General features: G+C 43.5%; 1 protein-coding gene and 1 pseudogene across 1 annotated transcript; one reads left to right on the top strand and one right to left on the bottom strand.

The window, feature by feature from the left end:
- Positions 1 to 63: 63 nt before the first annotated feature.
- S100Z (S100 calcium binding protein Z) lies at positions 64 to 2,339 on the top strand. Its single transcript, XM_065941304.1, is given in 3 exon segments — positions 64 to 235; positions 238 to 290; positions 2,187 to 2,339. Coding segments are annotated over 3 exon segments (378 nt in total).
- A 2,681-nt stretch (positions 2,340 to 5,020) lies between these two features.
- Positions 5,021 to 20,958, bottom strand: part of LOC136172156 (ZZ-type zinc finger-containing protein 3-like) — a 30,938-nt pseudogene continuing 15,000 nt past the window's right edge.

Here is a 20,958-nt window from a genome sequence, read left to right on the forward strand (position 1 = left end):
TCCTGCTCTAACAGCCATCCCTTGGGGTGTGAGCTGAGCAGGGGATGGCGATATTCCGTTTTAATGAAGGTGCTGGTGTTTCTCCACCGGCTTAGCCTTCACAAGCGTTTTCTCCCCGGTTTTGGTGGCCCGTCCTGGAGTGCTGCCCGCAGGCCCATCTGGCTGGAGCTTGCCATGGACATCAGGATTAGAACCTTCCACCGCTACTCCTGCAGGGAAGGAGACAGGTTCAAGCTCAACAAGGGGAGGTGAAGATGCTCCTGCAGTGAGAGCTCACGGAAGTCCTCTCGGTGAGTCTGGCCGTCCTCCCCGTTCGGTGGAGGGTGGAAGCCGTGCATGTCCAGGGTCAGCCTCTGTGAACACCGTCTGCTGCATGCTGTCCACACCATGTAATTCCTATCGAGATTCTAAATACAGGGCAGCAAACACTAGGACCTTTGCTGTGTCTGTGGGCACGTATCCCTTTCCATGGTGTCTTGGGGGGTAGGGTTTCCAGGTGTTGGAAATTATATTTGAGGCTTTTGTCGATTATTCAATGTCCTAGTGCAGCGAAAGTACAGCTAGTTATACTTGGAGCTATAGTGACATGTGACATGTAGTGACATATATAACCAGTGACTTGACCTGGAGCTGTCTATCCAGCTGTCTGTAAGTGAATAAATATGATGTTTGGGGCCAGAAATGAAGCCGGGGGTACTGCATTCTATGGTAGCAAATTTCCTGGTGAATGATAAATACTAGCAAGTTTGTCAGTCAAGAACAAGCTGAGTGGGACTGAGGCAAGAGATGTCTGGCCCATGACCAGTTGAACAGCAAACAGATTTACATCTCAAAATGGCCAGGAGTTGAATAAATTCACAGGTGAAACCTTACAGTGGAGTATTAGGAGCCTACCCTGAGGAAAATGCTCACTCTGGTGTTTTTGGAGCTTTGAAGTTTTGGTACACGTTGTAGCCTGGTGTGATGTTATCAAACACTGTCTTAACACAGTAGTTAACTGTGTTAACTACTTAACTTCCCCACCCTTTATGCGAAAAAAATTAAAAAATTTTAACAAACAATACCTTTTTAGCAATTTTAGGAGTCCCCAAGAACATTTTTATTTTTCAAATTCAGTTTGGCGAGTGTGTCATGTAACATTTAGAATAAGAGACTCCGTAAGTGAAACTTGGCACATTGATTTATTCAAGTGAAATTTGTGATGGCTTTTGATTGAATTGATCAGTTTAGTTTAAATGTCCAGCCGTTTAGTGGCTGGGAGCTAATCAGAGGACAATGGGGAATTCTTGGAGGAAATGAACTATACTTTGGAAAACATTCCTCATCAACCTCTAATTATAGGAAAAGTGGGTGCTGCATAGCCCATCCTTTCTGAACCTTGCTTTCCTCAATGGGCTCCTGGCTTTCCTTTCCACCAATAAAATGGAGTCATTCCTGTAAGATCTACCCTTTACTGGGTGCCTCTGTTTTGTTTTGTGATACACAAAACAGGCTGTCAGATAATATAAATATGACATACTTATGGGGGGCAATGCTTATACCAAAAAAGTATTCATTGTTCATCTAAATCCACATTTGATTGGGTGTCCTGAATTTTTATTTGCTAAATCTAACAACCTGGTGCTAAGTGCTCATAAAAGTGTATTGAGATACCCCCTCAATTTGTAGGGAGATATTATTCTCCTCATTTGATGAAAAAGGAAGTATTAACACATTAAGTGATTTGCTCCAAGTCTCGTCGGTAAATGGCAGAGTCACTCCTGCTCCCTGGTTGGCTTCAAAGCTTCCTTCTTTTCACGTCCCCCACCTTCCCCGGCTGTCTCCCCGGCTCTGGCCCTCCACCTTCTTTTCATGTCCCCCACCTTCCCCGGCTGTCTCCCCGGTTCTGGCCCTCCACCTTGCTGTCTGGTAAATGCATTTTCAGCATCAGCAGCTCACTTTGATGGGTTACTATTTGCTCCTTTTGGTGTTTAGGTCTGAGGACTATATGAACTGGGGGCAGAGGCCCAGGCTCACTTAGAAAGTGTGCCCGGGTTCAAACCCACCTGCAAATAAATAGGCTCTTGGAAATTGCTTTTGATGCTAAAAATGGAAATGAAGACTTTAATGTAGATAAAAGGAAGGTGTGATTTCAGTTGTCATGAACCTCAAAACCTGGGAGTTAGAAATTTTCTTTTTCCTTTTAGTGCCAGAAGGATCCCAAGTTGGTTGGTAAGATAATGCAGGACCTGGATGCCAATAAGGACAACAAAGTGGATTTTAATGAATTTGTGGTCATGGTGGCAGCTCTGACGGTTGCTTGTAATGATTACTTTGTAGAACAATTGAAGAAGAAATGAAAGTAAAGACAAGTAGTAAGATTATCTAAAGGCTGAAATATATCCACAGTTACTTATTGTTCGTCTATTTCTTCCAGAGTCGTAGTCACAGTAATGCCATTTATAATATATATGCATTATCATCAGTTGCTAGAATTATTAGGTGATGTATATGTTAATAAATTGATTTGGAATAAATATTCCAAATCTTGTATGCCCTACTTGGAATTTTCCTATGTGTATGGAATTTTCCTATTTTTATTGAAGTGTAGTTGGCTTTCAATGTTGTGATAGTTTGAGGTCTATATCAAAGTGATTCAGCTATATATATGTGTGTGTGTGTACATATATATTCAGATATATATATATATATATATACACACACACATACTTCTATATCTTTTTCAGTTTTTTCCAATAAAGGTTTTACAAGATATTGAATATAGTTCCCGGTACTATACAGCAGGTCCTTTTTATTTATCTATTTTTTGTATAGTAGTATGTACCTATTAATCTCAGAGGAAAATGTTATATGCTTTTTTTTGTCTGTTAGAGAGCATCACAAAAATTAGCTCTTTCAAATGAGACTAGAACTTAGCAGATTTCTCACAGATGTTCATCACCCTTCAGTTGTACTTTGAATTTATCCTATTAAAGAAATAAAGTGGTTCTTGCATCCTCTTGTGATTCTGCTTCAAGAGGAAGAAGCTGTGGGTCTGGAAGCAGAAAGATTGAGAAGCGGGAGGAAGTGCTGGCTTTCGCAGTGAGTTAGCTCAGGGAAGGGCTAAGTCCAGGGCTAAGGTGTTCAGCCGCCCTTGGGGGCTGGTGTGGAATTACTGACTTGCCCCTGGGGTCACGTAATTCTGAGGCAAGCGTCTTCCGCCTTTTTCCTGGGTTTCCTCTGGGCTGAGTTTCCGTGGGCCGTGGGGAGGAGGGCTTCTTGCACCTGCTCTGGGCTCCCTTCCCCGTCTCTGCAAAGCCCTCCCATGGGTCCTGCACCTCTCACATAAACTACTGACTCAGGATCTACTAGGAGGAAACTCCAACTGTGATGGATCCTTTGGAGAATTTAAGAAAGGGAATATGGTGTGATTATACTTTTGAGTGCTTGTCCCAGCTGTGGTGTGAAGAAAGAGCTATAGAGAGGGTAAATGTGGAAGAGGGTGACCTTTTTGGAGGCCACGGGCTGTGTTCTGAGGGAGAGACAGTGGCATCTTGGGCTGGAATCTGAGCAGGGGAGATGAAAAGAAGCAGTTGAATTTGCTATCTTTTGGAGGTGACAGTGATAGGGCTTGCGGAGGGATTGGTAATGAGGCGTAGGAAAGAGAGCAGTCCAGGACCACAGGGTGGGCCCCACTGTTGCCTATCTGATATCCACTCCACCCTTCTTCCATAGACTAGAGCCCTGGTTTGTGCAGGGTAGCAATGTGCTGAGCTAGAAAGTCTTATTCCCCAGCTTCTCTTGCATCTGAAGTGGACCTTGTAACACAGTTTTGGGCAATGAGAAATAAGCAGAGAGCTACTAGGAATTTCTGGGAATTTCTGCTATTTCCATATAGGCTCTGTGCCTTACCTAGTTCATCCTTTCCTTTTCTTTCTGTTGGAATGTAGTTGTGAGGCTGGAGGTGGGGCTGCCATCTTGTGACCATGAGGACAGAGAAGGAAAAAGGAGGAGCCGGGACATTGTTGGCTGAGAGGAACCAACTAACCACACAGCCCTGGTCCGCCTGCCTCTGGTCCTCTCGTTATGTGAAAGCAAACAAAAAACTGCTCCTTGGTTAAGTTGGATTCTGTGATACACAGATGAACATAATCCCTAATATTTAGATTTTGGCTCAAACAAATGATGCATTTTACTGAATAGGAAAGCTTTGTGTGGGGACATATGGGGAATAGCTCTTTTTGAAATCCCTGTTGGACATCCAAGTGGAGGTATCACATGAGCGGTTGGATATAGGACCTAGTCCAGATCTCAGATTAAACAGGAGACTGAGAATACAGATTTGGGAGCCATTAGCATCTAGAAGGTGTTTAGCCACAAGATTAGAGGAGATCATTTAGGAGGAGAATGTGGATAGACAAGAAGAAAGGTCCAACGGTTAGCTCTCAGGAAAAAGGGAAGCCAGCAAATGATACAGCAAAGTCGTGGTCAGGGGGTAGAAGGAAAACCAGGTGAGTGTGGGGCTTTAGGAGCCTAGGGAAGAAAGTTTCTGGAGAAGGAAAGAGGGTGAAATCCACTGAGAGAAGGAATGAGTTGAGAACAGAGGCCTGCCCTTTACATTTGCCAAGACAGGGCTCATCAGTAAATCAATGACCCTGACCACGGTGTTCTTTCCAGGGTGCCTGGCTCCCTATTTCAGGCTTCCCTGGTGGCTCAGACAAGAAAGAATCCGCCTGCAATGCAGGAGACCTGGGTTCAATCCCTGGGTTGGGGAGAGCCCCTGGAGGGCATGGCAGCCCACGCCAGTATCCTTTCTTGGAAAATCCCAAGGACAGAAGAGCCTGGTGGACCTCAGTCTGTGGGGATGCAAAGAGTCAGACATGACTGAGCAACCAACACTTTTATTTCCCTATCTGGCTGATGGTAGGTGCTTAATAACTATTTAATAAGCAAATAAAAGAATCTGCCAATTGTTGATTTTTTAGTACTAAGTAAGACTTGTCATTTTTTTCTTTAAATAGGATAATATTTTTTATTTCCCTTAAACCAATTCTGAACAGATAAGACAGAATTTAGAGGTCAGAGCATTCTAGAAAAGAAGTATTTATTTCTTCTATCCCTCAAAAGGTTGGAAGAAAAAATGAGAAGAAAAAAATTGAACACTTATTTCAGAGATATTTAGGATTTTTTTCTTACAAGAAGGTGTATTGCTTATACAAGAGAAGGTCTGACTATTTCTCAGGGCTCTTTAAACTTTTCATTTAATTTGGTCCCCAGGTTTACATATTCTTAAGTAGGCCACTAATTTATGAGAAGTAAATCCAAAAATTTCCCACATTTTATTCAAGTAAGGACATTCTCAACAGGGAGAAATAAATGGAAAACCAATGTTCATTTCATGGTGTTTCTAAAAATCGATCAAAAGTGAGGAAAAGCAATTTTATGTGTCAAATTAGATTTCAAATGAGTAAGAATTACTTGATGTACCAAAAGCTCTTTTCTAGTAGAGACTTTGTTTTATGTGTGTGTTAGATATTTACAATAAGTTTGCAGGAGGCCAAATTGATTATTTCTTCTGCTCAGAGGCACTGGCCTCGCATTTCTGGAGCTTAAATGAACTTTAAAGAACATTCAAGGGTCATCTCTAAATTAGCACATTCTGATGCTTACCATTTTCTCAGTGTGGTTACTGGAAGACAAGTCTTATGGAAGGCAACAGCCTATGTTTGCTTGGGGCCCTAGCCTGGATGTGTGACTGGCAATACAGATGGCTAGAAAGCATTAACAAAGCCCCCAGACCTTGAGTTTTAATTTTAAAAAGACAGATTTTGTATTTGCTTAAGAATCGGGGACTGAAAGAAGGCTTTCTGGAAGCAAAGAAACGGGGAAAGGGTGTTAAAGAGAGAGAATATGGGCTGAATCGCGCAGGTCTGAAGTCACAGGACATGTTGGGAATGCTGTTTTTGGGGTCTCCTGGGGTGGGGGAGAGCAGGAAATGGGGCTGGAGAGGTAGGACTCAGAATCAGAAAGGGCCTTGAGTATTAATATGAGAAATCTGAAATTTATCCTGAGTGTTACGAGAAACCATTTTTTTCTTATTATTTAGAGCAGTTTTTATGTTTCTACATGTCCCCCTGAAATATTTGAATCTTTAAAGCAGTGTTTGGTGTGTTTTAAAAATTACTGATCTTACCTTTTGGCTGTGCCGGGTCTTCGTCGCCTCGCGGGCTTTCTCTGGTTGCAGTGGCCAGGGGCTCCTCCTTGCGGTACTGGGGCTTCTCGCGGCGGCTGCTCTGGTGGAACACAGGCCCTCGATGCATGGGCTTCCGCGGTTCCAGCACAAGGGCCCAGGAGTTGTGGTGCACGAGCTTTCGTTGCTCCACAGAACTTGGAATCTTCCTGGACCAGGGATCGAACCCGAGTCCTCTGCATTGGCAGGCAGATTCTTGTCCCCTGTACCACCAGGGAGGCTCCTAAAGTAGTGGTTTTGAATTCCAGCTCCACATTACATTCACCCAAGGTATTGCGTAAAAACAGAGATGAATATGAGCCCCCTCCCACTCAGATTCTGACTCAGCTGGCCTGGGTATGGGAGAAGACCGTGGTAATGGTAACAGCCTGGGCACCTCTGGTCCAGCCTGGATTCTGCAGCTCATGGGTTTTATGCAGCCTGCTCTCTCCGGTTGGTGCCACTGCCTGCCGCCTGGAGAGGCTATTTTCCCCTTGACTTCTCCACCTTTCTCAGTTTCTTATCAAGAAAGGGAATGCTATGTGGTCATTACGTACGTGTTTTCAAAGACTGTTGTCTACAGTGAAAAGTGTCTACTGTATAATGTTAACTTTAAACAGGAGGTGTTTGTTATGGTCCCAATTTGGTTTTTAAAAAGTTCTATAACATGAGTTTTTCCCAGTCAAGAAAAGTAAGGCAAAAAAAAAAAAAAAAAGAAAGAAAAGTAAGACTTCCTTACAAAGTGAAGGCCTGTGAAAGTTGCCTGAAAACCACTAGTCTTCCTAGCTTTTGTTTTCCAGAGCTAGAGCCATTAAGGTAATTACGTGAGAAGTGTCCAAGGAAAGTGTCAAGAGAAATGGAATTATTCCTGAGGAATGGATTTCCTCAGAGCTTTGGAGGAGAGATGTTTCTAGTCCCTAGAGGAGTGCAGGCCTCATAATGCTATTGCACAGTTAGCCTACAGTATAGTGTAAACATAATGCACTTTTATGTATACTGGGAAACCGATAAGTTTGTGTGACTTGCTTTATTGGATAGTCACTTTACTGCAGTGACCTGGAACTGAACCTGTTCTCTTAAAAATGCCATGATACACCTAGTAACTATAATCACTTGGTGGTATCATCCAAGACAAAGTTCACAATCTAGTTCTGTGGTTATCTCCAAGTGTCTCTTCTTGCCCTTGGTTTGTGTGAATTAGAAACTAAACGAGATCCACACATTACATTTGATTGTTAAGTCTCTTGAATATCCTTTAACCCTCAAGAGCCCTCTCTCATTTTCCCACTATGCCCATGCTGCGGAATTCAGGTAGTCCTATGGAAAGGCTTACAATGAGGAAACACAGAGGAAGTTCAGCTTCCCCCGACATTCAGGTAATAGATTTGGGGGAAAAGATGAAAGTGGTAGTTCAGTGATGGAGCGAGGAAGGGCTGAGGGAGTGAGTAGGACTGAAATTCAGCCCCTGCCACACTGTCTGCCTGGCTTTTTCTTTTTGGCCACACTGTGTGGGGTCTCATTTCCTGACCAGGGACCAAACCTGCACCTCCTGCGTTAGGAGACAGAGTCCTAACCACTGGACCACCAGGGAGGTCCCTGCTGCCTGGATTTGAGGAAGAGACTAAATGTCTGAGATGGAGAAAGGACAAAGTGGGCCCTGGGACAGGAGAAAGATGAAAAAGCAGAGAAAGAGGATGACGGGACTGGAGAGAGAAGAGGCTGATGAAACCAGATGGACGTTCTCTTCACATCAAAGCAGTAGAGTCATCTTTTCAAAATAGAACAGATTCCCCCTGAAGAGTTACAAATTTATCTGGTTTATGCTTTTCCTTATAAATTTTCATAGTATGTATGAAGATTAGGCTTTTTCTCTCCCAGAGTCCTGCCTTTAATTTCCTGTTGTGGTTCCTCTGAATGTTTTATTATTGATTTTGTTGTCTATGAGTTAAGACAGTGTCTTTACCACTTAATGGCTGAGGCAACTGCCCCATTCAGTCTATTTGTGGTTCTCTTAGGAGTGTATGGCTCTAAGACGTCTGCTTCCTTCTTACACTGATAGTAAGAGCAAGGCAATAGGACCCAAAGTAAGGATCCTGACCCACAAGAAATGAAATGTGCAAATACGTGTCCTTTTTCAGTGGTGTTTGAATCCTTCAGGTCTTTTCTGAAGTTCCGGGTGAGATGTATTCTAAAGCCCAATTCCTTGTCCTGGCTTACGAAACACAGGTTTCTGCATCCCACCTACCTCCGCAACCTCATCCCACACTGTGTTCTCCCAAGCTCTAGCCCACTGGCCCCTTTCTGGGGTTCAGGTGTGCAATCGAGGCTGCCACACTGCTCTCCCTCTGCCCCAGATCCTCAGGGAGTTGGCTCCTTCTCACCTTTCTTGTTTCTGTTCACATGTCCTCAGGATGGCTACTCTGATCTCTTATCTAAAGGACTCCTCCCCCAGTCCTTCTTGGTTCTTTTTTCTTGCTTTATCTTCATTGCACTTCTAGTGTTATCTGGTCTCTGGGTTTGATCATTAAGTGTCTTCTATGGATTAAACATTTGTGTCCTCTCAAAATTCATATTTTGAAGGTCTGCTCTCATACCATGTGATGGTATTTGGAGATGGGCTCTTTGGGAGGTAATTTTGTCATGAGGGTGGAGCCCTCATGAATGGGATTAGTGCCCTTATTAGAAGAAACAGGAGCGAGGTCATCTCTCTTTCTCTCAGCTATCTGAGGACACAGCAAAAAGGCAACTGTCTGTAAGTCAGAAGGAGGGCCCTCACCAGAACCCAACCATGCTGGCACTGTGACCTTAGATTTCCCAGCCCAGAGCCGTGAGAAATAAATATTTGCTGTGTAGGCCCCCAAGTCTATGGAACTTCTCATAGCCCAAACTGACTACAAGGGTCTGTGCTCACCAGCTCATGAGATCCAGGAGAACAGACCCGAGCAGGCCTTGTTTACTGCCATTTCCCCAGCCTCTAGAGCAATGTCTGGAAGGTAGTAAATACTCAGACAAGACTTATTGAGCATGTTGTGAATGGAGAGAAGTTCCGAGTCTCAGAAGGTCAGACGGCTCCACTGTTCCCTTTACATTTTGGTCCTTCCTGGTAATAAACTAGGCCTCCACAGCTCCTCTCGGACACAGCCAACTGCCTGCTCATTCACCTCAAATGCCTGCTCATTCACATTCACCTCAAAGCCTTAGGAAGTTAATGACCCTCCCAACGGTGGCTTAGGTTCTTGAAGGAAACTGCTGGAAAACTGACAGAAAATCCAAAGAGCGTTTTGGAGATGTGAGACAAGGATTTGCGTTTCAACACATGAAATGACAGGCATAGAAAGTGGGGCTTGGGGAATGAGGACTGGCCTTCTTTCAGGAAAGGCCTTGTCCCCTTATCTTAACCCCTGTTGTGACCCTGAAGCTTCTCAGCAAGCTTCCAAAGTAAGAATTAGTATCCCCATTCTTACATATGAGGAAACTGAGGCTCAAAATGGTAAAGCAAACTTTTCAGGATCAAATAGCTGATACGTGGCAAAGCCAGAGTTCAAGCTAAGGTCACGCTGATTCCAAGCTGTGTGTGTATGTGTGTTTCTTATCCCCCACCTCTGCCATCTCTGCTCTGAAGACATGGGCAGGGGTGGGGATGGAGCGAAGCGGGTGCTGGCATTACACAGATATTAAAAGACCCATGAAAACTGGATTGAAGATCACCTCCCATGTTCCAACCATCTACTGATTTCAAATATGCTTTGGAAGCACCTGAGGCAGAACAGGCTCTGCTCTCTTGAAACAAAGGGTCTAACTCACTATCATTTTAAATATAATATAAACAGACATGTGATTTAGTATCCACATGGTTTATTTCTCGCCATTCTCCTGACAAATGAAAATTATTTAAGAACACACTGTGTACACAAATAAGAAAAAGCAAAATGTTTTAAATGATGCACAACAAAATCCAGCAGTGTAGAAGAGTGCACGTGAGCTCTTGCTTGCTGCACAGACTAAATTTAATCACTTATTTAAGTAGTAATAAAAATACAATCTTTTATGGATCTTGTACAGACTACAAAAGAGGGAGATTATTACCATATGCGATTTTTTTATTAGGCAGTTTTCTTCAATGAGCTGCACTGACAAGTCCAAATATAGAAGCAGAAGGCTGTGTATTTTAAAGGAATTAATGTCGCGAGTTAGAGACTACACAGTATTAGCACTGGCACTTTTCATCATGGTTTGTGCACACCACATGATCATCTTCTATAACATTACATTTAAAAAATACATGTGCGTGACAGTTTTATCACGTTCACACACCATGAGCTGGTTAAGGAGGCAATGCTGCCATTCCCTCCCGCAGTGCTTTGCTGTTGGTAATAAGGACAGTTCATTGTGGTTAAAGGAAATTAGACATCAATATGGTTAAGTTGTTCAGATTCATTGAAGGCCATCAGTGGCCACCACTGGGACAGTGAGTTCTTTTGCAGTGTATATATCCTAGAGGCAAACACCATCATTGGTTAAACTTTGGTCTAAAAAGTCAGTTTCTGTGCTGAAAACTATTTTCACAAAACCGAAAGCAACTAAGCTGTTTTAATGTACTTTTTCTTCTCATTAGCATATTTATGACCAAATTCTCAGAAACCTTTGGAATTTACTCTCTTTTTAATATGCGCTCTTATTTCGATCTCACCCATTTAAGATCACCACCTAATAAGCTTTAAAGTGGGGGTGAGAATTTCACCAGGGAAACCCTTTGCTCCTTGGGAATGTTCAGCTGCTGGGCAGTGATCTAGGACCACGACAGCGCAGAGCTGGACTCGACAAGAACACTCAGGAAGCTGTTGTGCTGTGAGTGTCATTTCAGAGAATCTTTCCAAACTGTGCACATAATTCACAGTTATGTGAATGGCACAGTGGTACTATTGCTGTGTTGAAGAGGACCAGTATATGATGTTCTCTTCCATGTTGTCTGTTTGCTAGAAAGTACTCTGGGTCAAGGTCATTATGACTAGTGCCCTGGGACACTCTGTAGTCTCTAAGAATGTCTCTGGCCTGTAAACAGATTCTAGTTGGTGATCTTCCATGTGAGTATCTGTTTCATGAGGGCAGTCTGAGCCAGAATCACAGAAATCCAAAAATTTCTGGAGGACAATCCTGGCAGTGCTACTGAACACCCTGGATAGGTTCTGTTCCACATTTATCACACTTGAAACTCGCATGTTGCACAAATCCACTTTCAGCTTGCCTTTGCTGAAGTTTTTATGTGTTGTTGTTTTTTTAACTTTAATAACTCTAATATTCCTTATATTCAGGGAAATTCCCATGTTGTTGTTGTTTAGCAGCTAAGTCATGTCCGACTCTTTGAGACCCCAGGGACTGTAGCCCGCCAGTCTCCTATGTTCATGGGATTTCCCAGGGAAGAATACTGGAGTGGGTCTGTTTCCTCCTCCAGGGGATCTTCTCGACCCACGGATCGAAACCACGTTTCCTGCACTGGCAGGTGGATTCTTTACTGCTGAGCCGCCCTGGAAGCCCCCACTTCCTGTATGTAGTAGGAATATTGTCTCCATCTGATGCCTTCTCAGCAGCAGTGTTCATGTGGCTATGGAGACGGGATCGGTCATCATCTTCTCCCACATACACTGGTGGCTCATGGGCAGTCATGAAATGGAAGGTTTAAAGAGGTGCTTTTCAAAGGGTGCCGCCGTCTGCTTGTTGAGGACTCTTAGAGAATGTGTATCCTTCGGTGTTCTGCTTGGGACTGGAAGGCCAGATTTAGTTAGTTGTTTTTTTTTTTAGTTTTTCATTTAGCTTTATGAAATCCTTCTGCACTCAGCTGGCAACCTGTCTGGCTGTTCTGTTGCCCCGTTCATCTGCTCTCTTCTGCTAGCATCGAGACTCTGCTTCCTCAGGAGGGTATTTCAGGAGTAGTCGTTCAAGCTTCTTCTGGTCTTCAGCAGTCCACAATTGGTTAAATGTGTCATCACACAGGTGTCCTCTTATCATCCGAGGACGACAGTTTGAACCTTCTGGACCATCACTCAAAGGTAATATAGAGTATGAGAGGGACTCCCCATCCTTCCTGGGATCTAAGGGACTTTTTAGTCTAGCAGGTAAACCTACTTTATCAAAAACTAGTTTAACTCTCCTAGTATGTCTTTTATGATTTTAAAATTCTCTTTCAAAGTTCCCAAGGGTATTGATTAATTGGTCCCATACAATCTGAGGTGCCTGAAGAACCCTCTGTGGACATGGAAGCCCTATACCAGCCTTCCTCTGGAGTTTTCCCACACATCCAATGGGATTTTTAAGTGCTTCTCTCTGATGTCTGCCCAAACTTTCAAGGTCCTGAACTGCTTGGGCACGCGGCACCTTGAGAACAGCAATAGTCTGTAACAATCTCTGATAATTTTCATGCAGCGCTGAGCACCGCAGGCCTCTCTGGCCACTGTGACTGCCCTCCGGCCCCACTTGGCACTGGCTAGGGAAGCCGCCCCAGAGAAGCTCGACAGAGGCGCCAGGGCACCTTCCCTGGTATTTTTACACAATAGGGACCTCTATAAATTATAGCTGTTTAGCCCTTCAACTGCAAATGAAACAAAGACTATCACTGGGCCATCAATAATCTCCCCCGTGTAGAGGAAGTGGACATATATGCAGCAGAAAGATGCCTGAAATTTTAGAATTTGATTGTTTCTCGAGCAATCTTTTTACTTGACAGAATTAAATGTAAGTGCTGTTGTGCTTACGTTGACTCAGCCTATTTTGAAAATGAGATAATGCATCTTCAGGGTGGGAGAGAGAATCGTCCCTCCTGACACATTTTACACAGTGATAACAGAGCTCTGTGGGGAAAGGATGAGCCAGGAGAGAGAAGCTGCTTAGAGCTGCTGCTTTCTTTCCAAATTGCACTACAGAGTAGTAAACTATCAAAGCCACACACAGCTCCCACTTCCATTGACACGATAGAAGACGACTTGAAGGCCAAAGCAGCCTGGGCTCCGCTACAAAGGAGGCCTCTTTTCATATCCGGATGGAGCTCTGTAATCCTCTGCAGACTCCCAGCATCACTTACTGGGTTGGAAGTTGACTATTTGTCTGGCTCTTGTGTTTCCTTCACTATTAGTCCGAGCCGCAGTAAGAGGAACTTACCATCAACCTTGTTGATGGATGCTACAGAGAGAAAATTTAAAGGGGTTGGCTGTGGAACAAAAGCTCCTGGTTGAACAATGTTCCAACACATAGGAAAAAAGTTGGTCTTTGAATGATAGATCCATCCTAGATTTTTACATGGCAGAGAGAAGCTAGGTGCATATTGTGCTTTTCTTTGCTGAAAAAAGTTCACAAATGGGGCTTGATGTGTGTGTGTGTGTGTGTGTGTGTGTGTGTGATAGTTTATGGTGAACAGTGATCTCTGAAGAAGATTTAGCAGGACCCAGGGACCAGGCTTGCTCACTCAAGAGCTTTTGTGCAGCAGAGTTTTATTAAAGTGAAAAAGGGACAGAGAAACTTCTGACATAGACATCAGAAGGGGGACGGAGTGTCCCCCTTGCTAGTTTTAGCAAGCTGTTTTATGTCTGTTAGGAAAGGTATTAATCAGATAGGAGAGACACCTCAAGGCTGAAGGAGTTTCACCAGGCCTCTCTCCCACAATAGGCAATTTTGAGGTAGGATGGCATGAGGTATGTCATCCCCCAGCTGTAAAACAATTGATATGAACACTGGTTTGTTGAGCTATTATCAGCCCAAGGTTTGAGAAAAGAAAAAAAAAAAAAATAGTTTTAGGCAGAACCATTTTGAAGAAAGGCAAGTTCCTAAGCAAATACATAGTTTCATTTACACAACTTAAGAAAAACATTTCCATGGGGAGTTTGTTTCTTCCTGCCACTTAAGGGAGGGATAAAAAAATGTCTGACACTTGCAGCCTATTTCCTCTGTTGGGAGACCCCTGGCCTCTCTGCCTGTTACCCTCATGTGCGTGAGTCCAGCTCACCTGGAAGCCAAACCCCACCCCTCTGCCTCCCCGCTGAAGGAAGGACGAGCATGGTGTTAAGGAGAGAGAACAGATGAAGGAGACACGTGTGCACCTTCACGTGAAGAGGCAAATGGTAATAAAACCATCTTGGGCGTCAGCATCCTAAGATGCTCCTGGTACCCACTGCTGGCCTGCTCTTCCTATAACATGGTAAAGACATCTTAACATGTTAAAGAAAAGCTACTCCTCTCCAGAGTAGTTTTACATCTTGAAATCAGAAATCTGAGAACTAGGGAAGACGCAGTAAGTTCCAAATCCAGTGTTTCCTAAACTCTGGGCAGAGCAAAGCCATCTGTGAGGCCTGGCCTGGACTCTGCCTCTAGTGGGTGGGGGCTCTCTGTTTAACAGTCTCTCTGCTGGGTCTTGAACTTGGGCAGATGTGGGGCCCTGACTAATGCAAATCTGCATTTTACAGAGGAGGAAATTGAGGTCCACAGAAGGGACCCGAGAGCCTCTGGGCACAGCAGAACCAGGACTGAACTCAGTTCCAAAGCACACCAAAACCCAATCAAGCTACGTTTCCTTCGCCAGTAGACACTGATCTTGTATTGTGGGCTTTAGGGCCACAGATCTGAAGATTCGGTTGTTCAGAGCAGAAGGCAATTTGGAGCAATTGTCCTGTTCAGTCTGCACCAGGAAGCTCTTTACTGAGCTCCTGACACCCTAGAAAAAATGCCATCACCCAGCTCTGAAAATGCCTGATTAGCATGTCAGCTGGGGCTGCTTAAACTTTACCTTTAGGTTATCTCTCTATTTAACACCTCGGGGCTCTGTTCTATTGATCGCTGAGTCTGGCTCCCTGCTGATGTTTCTGAGCAGTTGACCATCACTTCAGGTAAACGGGGATCCAGAGGGAAGGAGGCGTTTGCGGTCCTGCAATTTGCTGGCATATTACCCATCGGGGAGATGGGTTAGGAGTCTCCTGGAGAAGATATTTTAAAAAATACAGCCCAGCAGCACACTTTTTGTGAAAATTGACACCTAACTTAATTCAGGAGAAATCCAGAAGAGCTAGAATGTAGAGCTTCCTTGCCTGAAGTTGTGGAGCCAGTATGAGTGGGTTTGGCCTTGGCAAAAAAGCAAAGAAAGTCTGATCCTGTCTTAATGGGGCCCCTTTGGGTCAACTCAATGATTATTTGCAACCTGTGTTGGAGAAACAGTTGTGGACTCAGTTCTATTAACGTTTTTCTGCCTCAGATGTTAATTTAAGGTAAAGATACTCATTCCTTTTGGTTGTTGTTGTTTAAAGCTATGGTTTTTGCGTTTATCCTAAATAGAGTCATAAAAGAATCTCCAAACTTACAAAACTCAGTTGATATTAATGTATTTTTGCACATAGATACATGCCATTTGTCTTGAGGAGGGGTTAAGAGGCTGTTCTCTAGTCAAAGTTTTAAAACACGTGGGTTTGAAACCTGTGGACCTGCTAGAAGTAAATAAAGAGTAAAGTAATAGAGCCGATCAAGCCTCCTGTTTACACAGTACTTTGCCTCTCACAGGGACAGTGGCATTTCTTAAAGAGTGATTTGTGGGGTGGGGTGGATGGGTGGACCTTAAAAAGCGCCCCCCACACACTGACACTCTAAACTCAGACAAAATGATCTGTTCTCTTTATGGTTCAGTGCTGAGGCTCTCCTTGGCAATTCAGTTAATTCCTGAGAGAGGGAACACATAGACTTTTAACTACATTGGGTCTATTTCTTCAGGTGGAAAATGCTTGGCTGTGGGCGGTAGTGTTTGTTCAATTCTATTTTGTTCCTGGTAGAGATACAAAGCCTCTGGCATATGATCGCAGTTAATCCTCTAACAACTCAAAAGTTCGGTAAGATTATCACTGCTACACAGATTAACCCCAGGCATGGGGACGTGAACAAATTGCTGAGTTGCACAGGTTGAATCTGGAGTTGTCTTAGCCCAGGTTGTATAACGAAACACTACAAGCTGGGTGGCTTAATCCACAGACATTTATTTCTCACAGGCCTGGAGGCTGGGAACCCAAAATCAAGGAGGCAGTAGATTGGGTTCCTGACATGGGTCTACTTCTTGGTTCCTAGATATCTGTCTTCCAACTGTGTCCTTACATGCCTGGGAGAGAGAGAGAGAGTTCTGGTCTCTCTCCTTCTTGTAAGAACTCTGATCCCATCATGGGGGCCCCATCCTCATGACCTCATTAAACTTAATTGTCTCCCAAATGCCCCACCTCCCAGTGCCAACCCACTGGGAGTTACAGCTTCAACATATAAACTTAGAAGGGAGACAGTCAGTCCACAGTAGGAGATGTCCTCACTTCCTGCCCTCTAGTTGAGCCTTGGCAGGGACTGAAGAAGTGCTGTAAAAAGGACCAGATGGGTAGGGATCTGAGAACACTGGTGTTGCAATTAAGAGGCCACTGACATTGGGAGACTTGTTCCCAGGGCAAGATGTAGCCTTGAGAATGATCATCTGTAGGAAAGAAAGAACTTTTCTTTTCTTCCTTTTTCCTTTGTAACCCTAACTTGTAGCATGTAAATTTGACGCCAGGATGTACACTCTCACACAGTACATACATTCACACTCATCTATCTATGGAGAGAGATACAGAGGAATAGAATAGGATTAGAGTCTATAACATTAGTTAATTCTGGAAGGTGAAATTCTAAGTTATTTGATCTTTTTTTCATTTATCTGTAGTGTTTACTTTTCTAAAATGACCTGTTTATTATTTGTGTATATATAAAATTGATATTCCAAGTCCTCCCAATATATCTTTTCATGATTTAAGTTCTTGTTCAAAGGTCACTTGTGTTGCGTCTGGGTATTTCAAAACAATAGGTTGTAAATTCAGGCATTTAGTGTTAACCCTTATTTTTCTTCCAACCATACTGATATATTTGCTGCTGGTGGTAGTTTGCTTTTTGTGTAAGACTGACTGGTTGTTTTAATATCCTATAGCTGCAATCTAAGTGATTAAGTGTTTTTCTGAGCTCTCCTCAAGGCTTTCAACAGTATGAGATTTTGTGCCCTTACAGTTATGAGACAGAAGTGAAGACCATTTGTTGTTGTTCATTTGCCAAGTCATGTCTGACTCTTCATGACTCCCTGGACTACAGCACGCCAGGTTTCCCTGTCCCTCACCATCTCCCAGAGCTTGCTCAAATTCCTGTCCACTGAGTTCGTGATGTTATCCGACTGCCTCATCCTCTGTCATCCCCTTCTCCTCCTGCCCTCAATCCTTCCCAGCATCAGGGTCTTTTCCAATGAGTCAGCTCTTCACATCCGGTGGCCTAAGTGTTTCAGCTTTAGCTTCAGCATCAGTCCTTCCAATGAGTATTCAGAGTTGATTTCCTTTAAGATTAACTGGTTTGATCTCCTTGCAGTCCAAGGGACTCTCGAGTCTTATCCAGCACCACAGTTTAAAGACCTTTGATGAAGTGGAAAAAGGTAAAGTTAGGAAAACTGAGCCCGCTGGGCTGCCCACCAATCCCCGCCTCCACAGATGAGTGACATTGTTACCTTTTCAAAGAAGAGTCAATTTTTGATTCATGAACATTTTAAAAATAAACATTAAATGAAGCTAGTCTTATTTTTTTGCCAGTACGGTTTGGCAACAAAGATTAAAATAAACAAATAGGACAAGGAAAGCCTTTAATTATTCTTTGTAACATTTAACGCTTAAACAAAGTGGCTTAGTATCAGTGGGAGCTAAAACTAATTAGAAACAAAAATTATATTTGCTTCATTAATATTAAAATAAATCCAAGGGAAAACAAAGAGGCTCTTTTGTCATTAAGTTTAATTTGATGTAACAGTCTTAGTTCTTACTGTTTGCAGCTGTGGGGGTTTTCTTTAAAAGAATGTCTGAGCATGTATTTTGTAAAACATCAACAATTTGCTGAGTTATGTATAGAAGGTAGATGATTCAAAGGGGAGGGAGGGAAGAGAAGGCTTCAGAACAGGCAGGTGAGGTGAGGTCTTAATAGCAGCTCAAGACCTGCATGGTGGGTGGGATGACTGAGAAAGGCGAGGAGCCAGATGTCCGCAGGGGCTCCCAGGACAAGCTTCCTCTCTCCTGTCCTCCACTGTGTTGCTGGGTGGCATTCTCAACTCCCTCAGGGCCAGCTTGGAGAGGGCAATGCTGTTGTGGAGCTGTATTTTCTCTGGCAAGAGCAGGGAGCAGGGAGAATCCTACAGAACGTGAGATAGCCTCTTCTAGAAGAACTGGAGCAAGTGGGGTGGTCACTGCACAGTTGGACGGCACCCCATGAGACCTGAGACGTTTGCTGATCTGATGAAGTCTGGGCCACACGAGCCCGAGCCTTGGCATATAATGCCTCCCCGGCTCAGCACGCCCTGTGATCTGCTGCTGCGTGCAGGAAGGAGCCCTTGGGCAGAACCACCCTCTGCTGACAGTTTGGTCCATGCCAGGCCCTGTATTAAGTCAGAGGTGTTCATGCATTTTCTCACACAAGATTCACAACAACCTTCAGGAGCAGAAATGAGTCCCCCCGTTTTTTAATAATGCAACTTATCAATTTATTTACATCATTATCTGTTGGGGGTACCTCTCTTTTCATTGTGCAAAAATACACATAGAATTTTTTACTTTTAATCATTTTTAAGTATACAGTTTAATAAATCACATACATTCACATTGTTATGCCACCACCATCCTCCCAAACCGAAATGGTACCCGTGAGAGAAAACCTTCCCCTCCCTCTCCCCCCAGCCCCTGGCAGCCACCGTTCAACTTTTTGTCTCTTATCATCTCCATATTCTAGGACTCTCATGTAAGTGGAATGATACAATGCTTGTCTTTTTGTGTCTGACCTATTTCACTTAGCATTGTATTTTCAAGTTTCACCCATATTGTGATATTCTTATTTTATTTTTAATTTTATTATTTTTTATTGCAATATTTTTGACATAATATTGTATAAATCTAAAGTGTACAATGTGATAAACAGTATCCCCATTTTATAGACTGGTGATCTGATGTTTACACTGAATAACTTGCTCAGGGCTGTAAGGGGAATAAGTGCAGAGTTCAGTTCAGTCGCTCAGTTGTATTCAGCTCTTTGCAACCCCATGGACTGCAGCACGCCAGGCCTCCCTGTCTATCACCAACTCCCGGAACCTAATCAAACTCATGTCTATTGAGTCAGTGATGCCATTCAACCATCTCATCCTCTGTCATCCCCTTCTTCCACCTTCGATCTTTCCCAGCATCAGGGTCTTTTCCAGTGAGTCAGTTATTCACATCAGGTGGCCAAAGTATTGGAGTTTCAGGTTCAGCATCAGTCCTTCTAATGAACACTCAGGACTGATCTCCTTTAGGATGGACTAATTGGATCTCCTTGCAGTTCAAGGGACTCTCAAGAGTCTTCTCCAACACCACAGTTCAAAAGCATCAATTCTTTGGCGCTCAGCTTTCTTTATAGTCCAACTCTCACATCCATACATGACTACTGGAAAAACCATAGCTTTGACTAGACAGACCTTTGTTGGTAAAGTGATGTCTCTGTTTTTTAGTATGCTGTCTAGGTTGGTCATAACTTTTCTTCCAAGAAGCAAGTGTCTTTTAATTTCATGGCTGCAGAGGAAGAATTCAGATCTGATGTCGCATACTGGGACCTCTGCTCTTAAGCATCCTTGGCACAAGTGTTCTTCCACATGCAGACCATAGCCTGCTACATCAGACTCACCTTGCACACCTAAAAAATGTAGCTCTCTGGGCCCCGCCCTGGCCCTGTGCTGTGCCTAGTCCCTCAGATGTGTATCTTTGATGGGCTGCAGCCCACCAGGCTCCTCTGCAAGTGCGATTCTCCACGCAAGAATCCTGGAGCGGGGTGCCATGCCCTCCTTCAGCAACCCAGTCCTACTAAATGATAATCTTTGTATTTTTAACTAGCTCCTGAGTTGCTTCTTATGTAAACCTAAAATTTGACAATCCCTTCAATCCTTTTTATTGAAACCACAGCTTAGAAATAATGGTGGCGGAAAGAAAGAAGGCATAATAATGAACTCAACAGTAGATGATTTCACTAGAAGGAACAAATGAGTGAGCAAGACTCCTGGAGTTCTTAAGCCTATATTTTCTGTGGGGTCTCCTGGAACGATTTCCAGTGTCCACTCCTATCTCCTTTGTGGCCTCATGACTCCTCCTTTCATGAACCAAAAAGATAAATCTCTTGTACTTACGCTGTATTTTTCATTCCCATTTTTATGGATCATGTCAACATGTATTATGTATGAAAAACAAGCCAGCTTATCATCAGTGCAGTGAAAATGTAGCGTCCTGGTGAATGGCATAAGGGAAGATCCTGATGATGAGCTGAGAGGCTGGCAAACCAATGCACAGCGTAGCCAGAAGAGACATCATGTTTAGTGTGGGCCTGAAAGCTCACCTTCAGAAAGACTTTCACCTTGAAATCTGGTGATGTGTGCAACAGATGTTTTAATTTACCTAAGATAATTTGCATAATCCATTTAACATGTGGCTTATCAAACCTGCCAAAGAGCAGGTGACAATATGGAATTAATATGATTACTAATTTGACACATCATTGAGATTAATTTGACCTTTCTTGCTCTCAGAATACCCAGAGGTCTTTACAGACAGGGATAATGTGCTGTGAGCTGCCGTGTGTAGCAACCTGAAACCCACCACCCAGCCTCAGAAATAAAGCAGCCACTTGGCTCAGTCTAGCCGCAGGCCACAGCTCCTTTTCTTTCAGAG

This window comes from Muntiacus reevesi, chromosome 7, assembly GCF_963930625.1.
Source record: "Muntiacus reevesi chromosome 7, mMunRee1.1, whole genome shotgun sequence".
In the NCBI taxonomy this organism is placed as follows: Eukaryota; Metazoa; Chordata; class Mammalia; order Artiodactyla; family Cervidae; genus Muntiacus; species Muntiacus reevesi.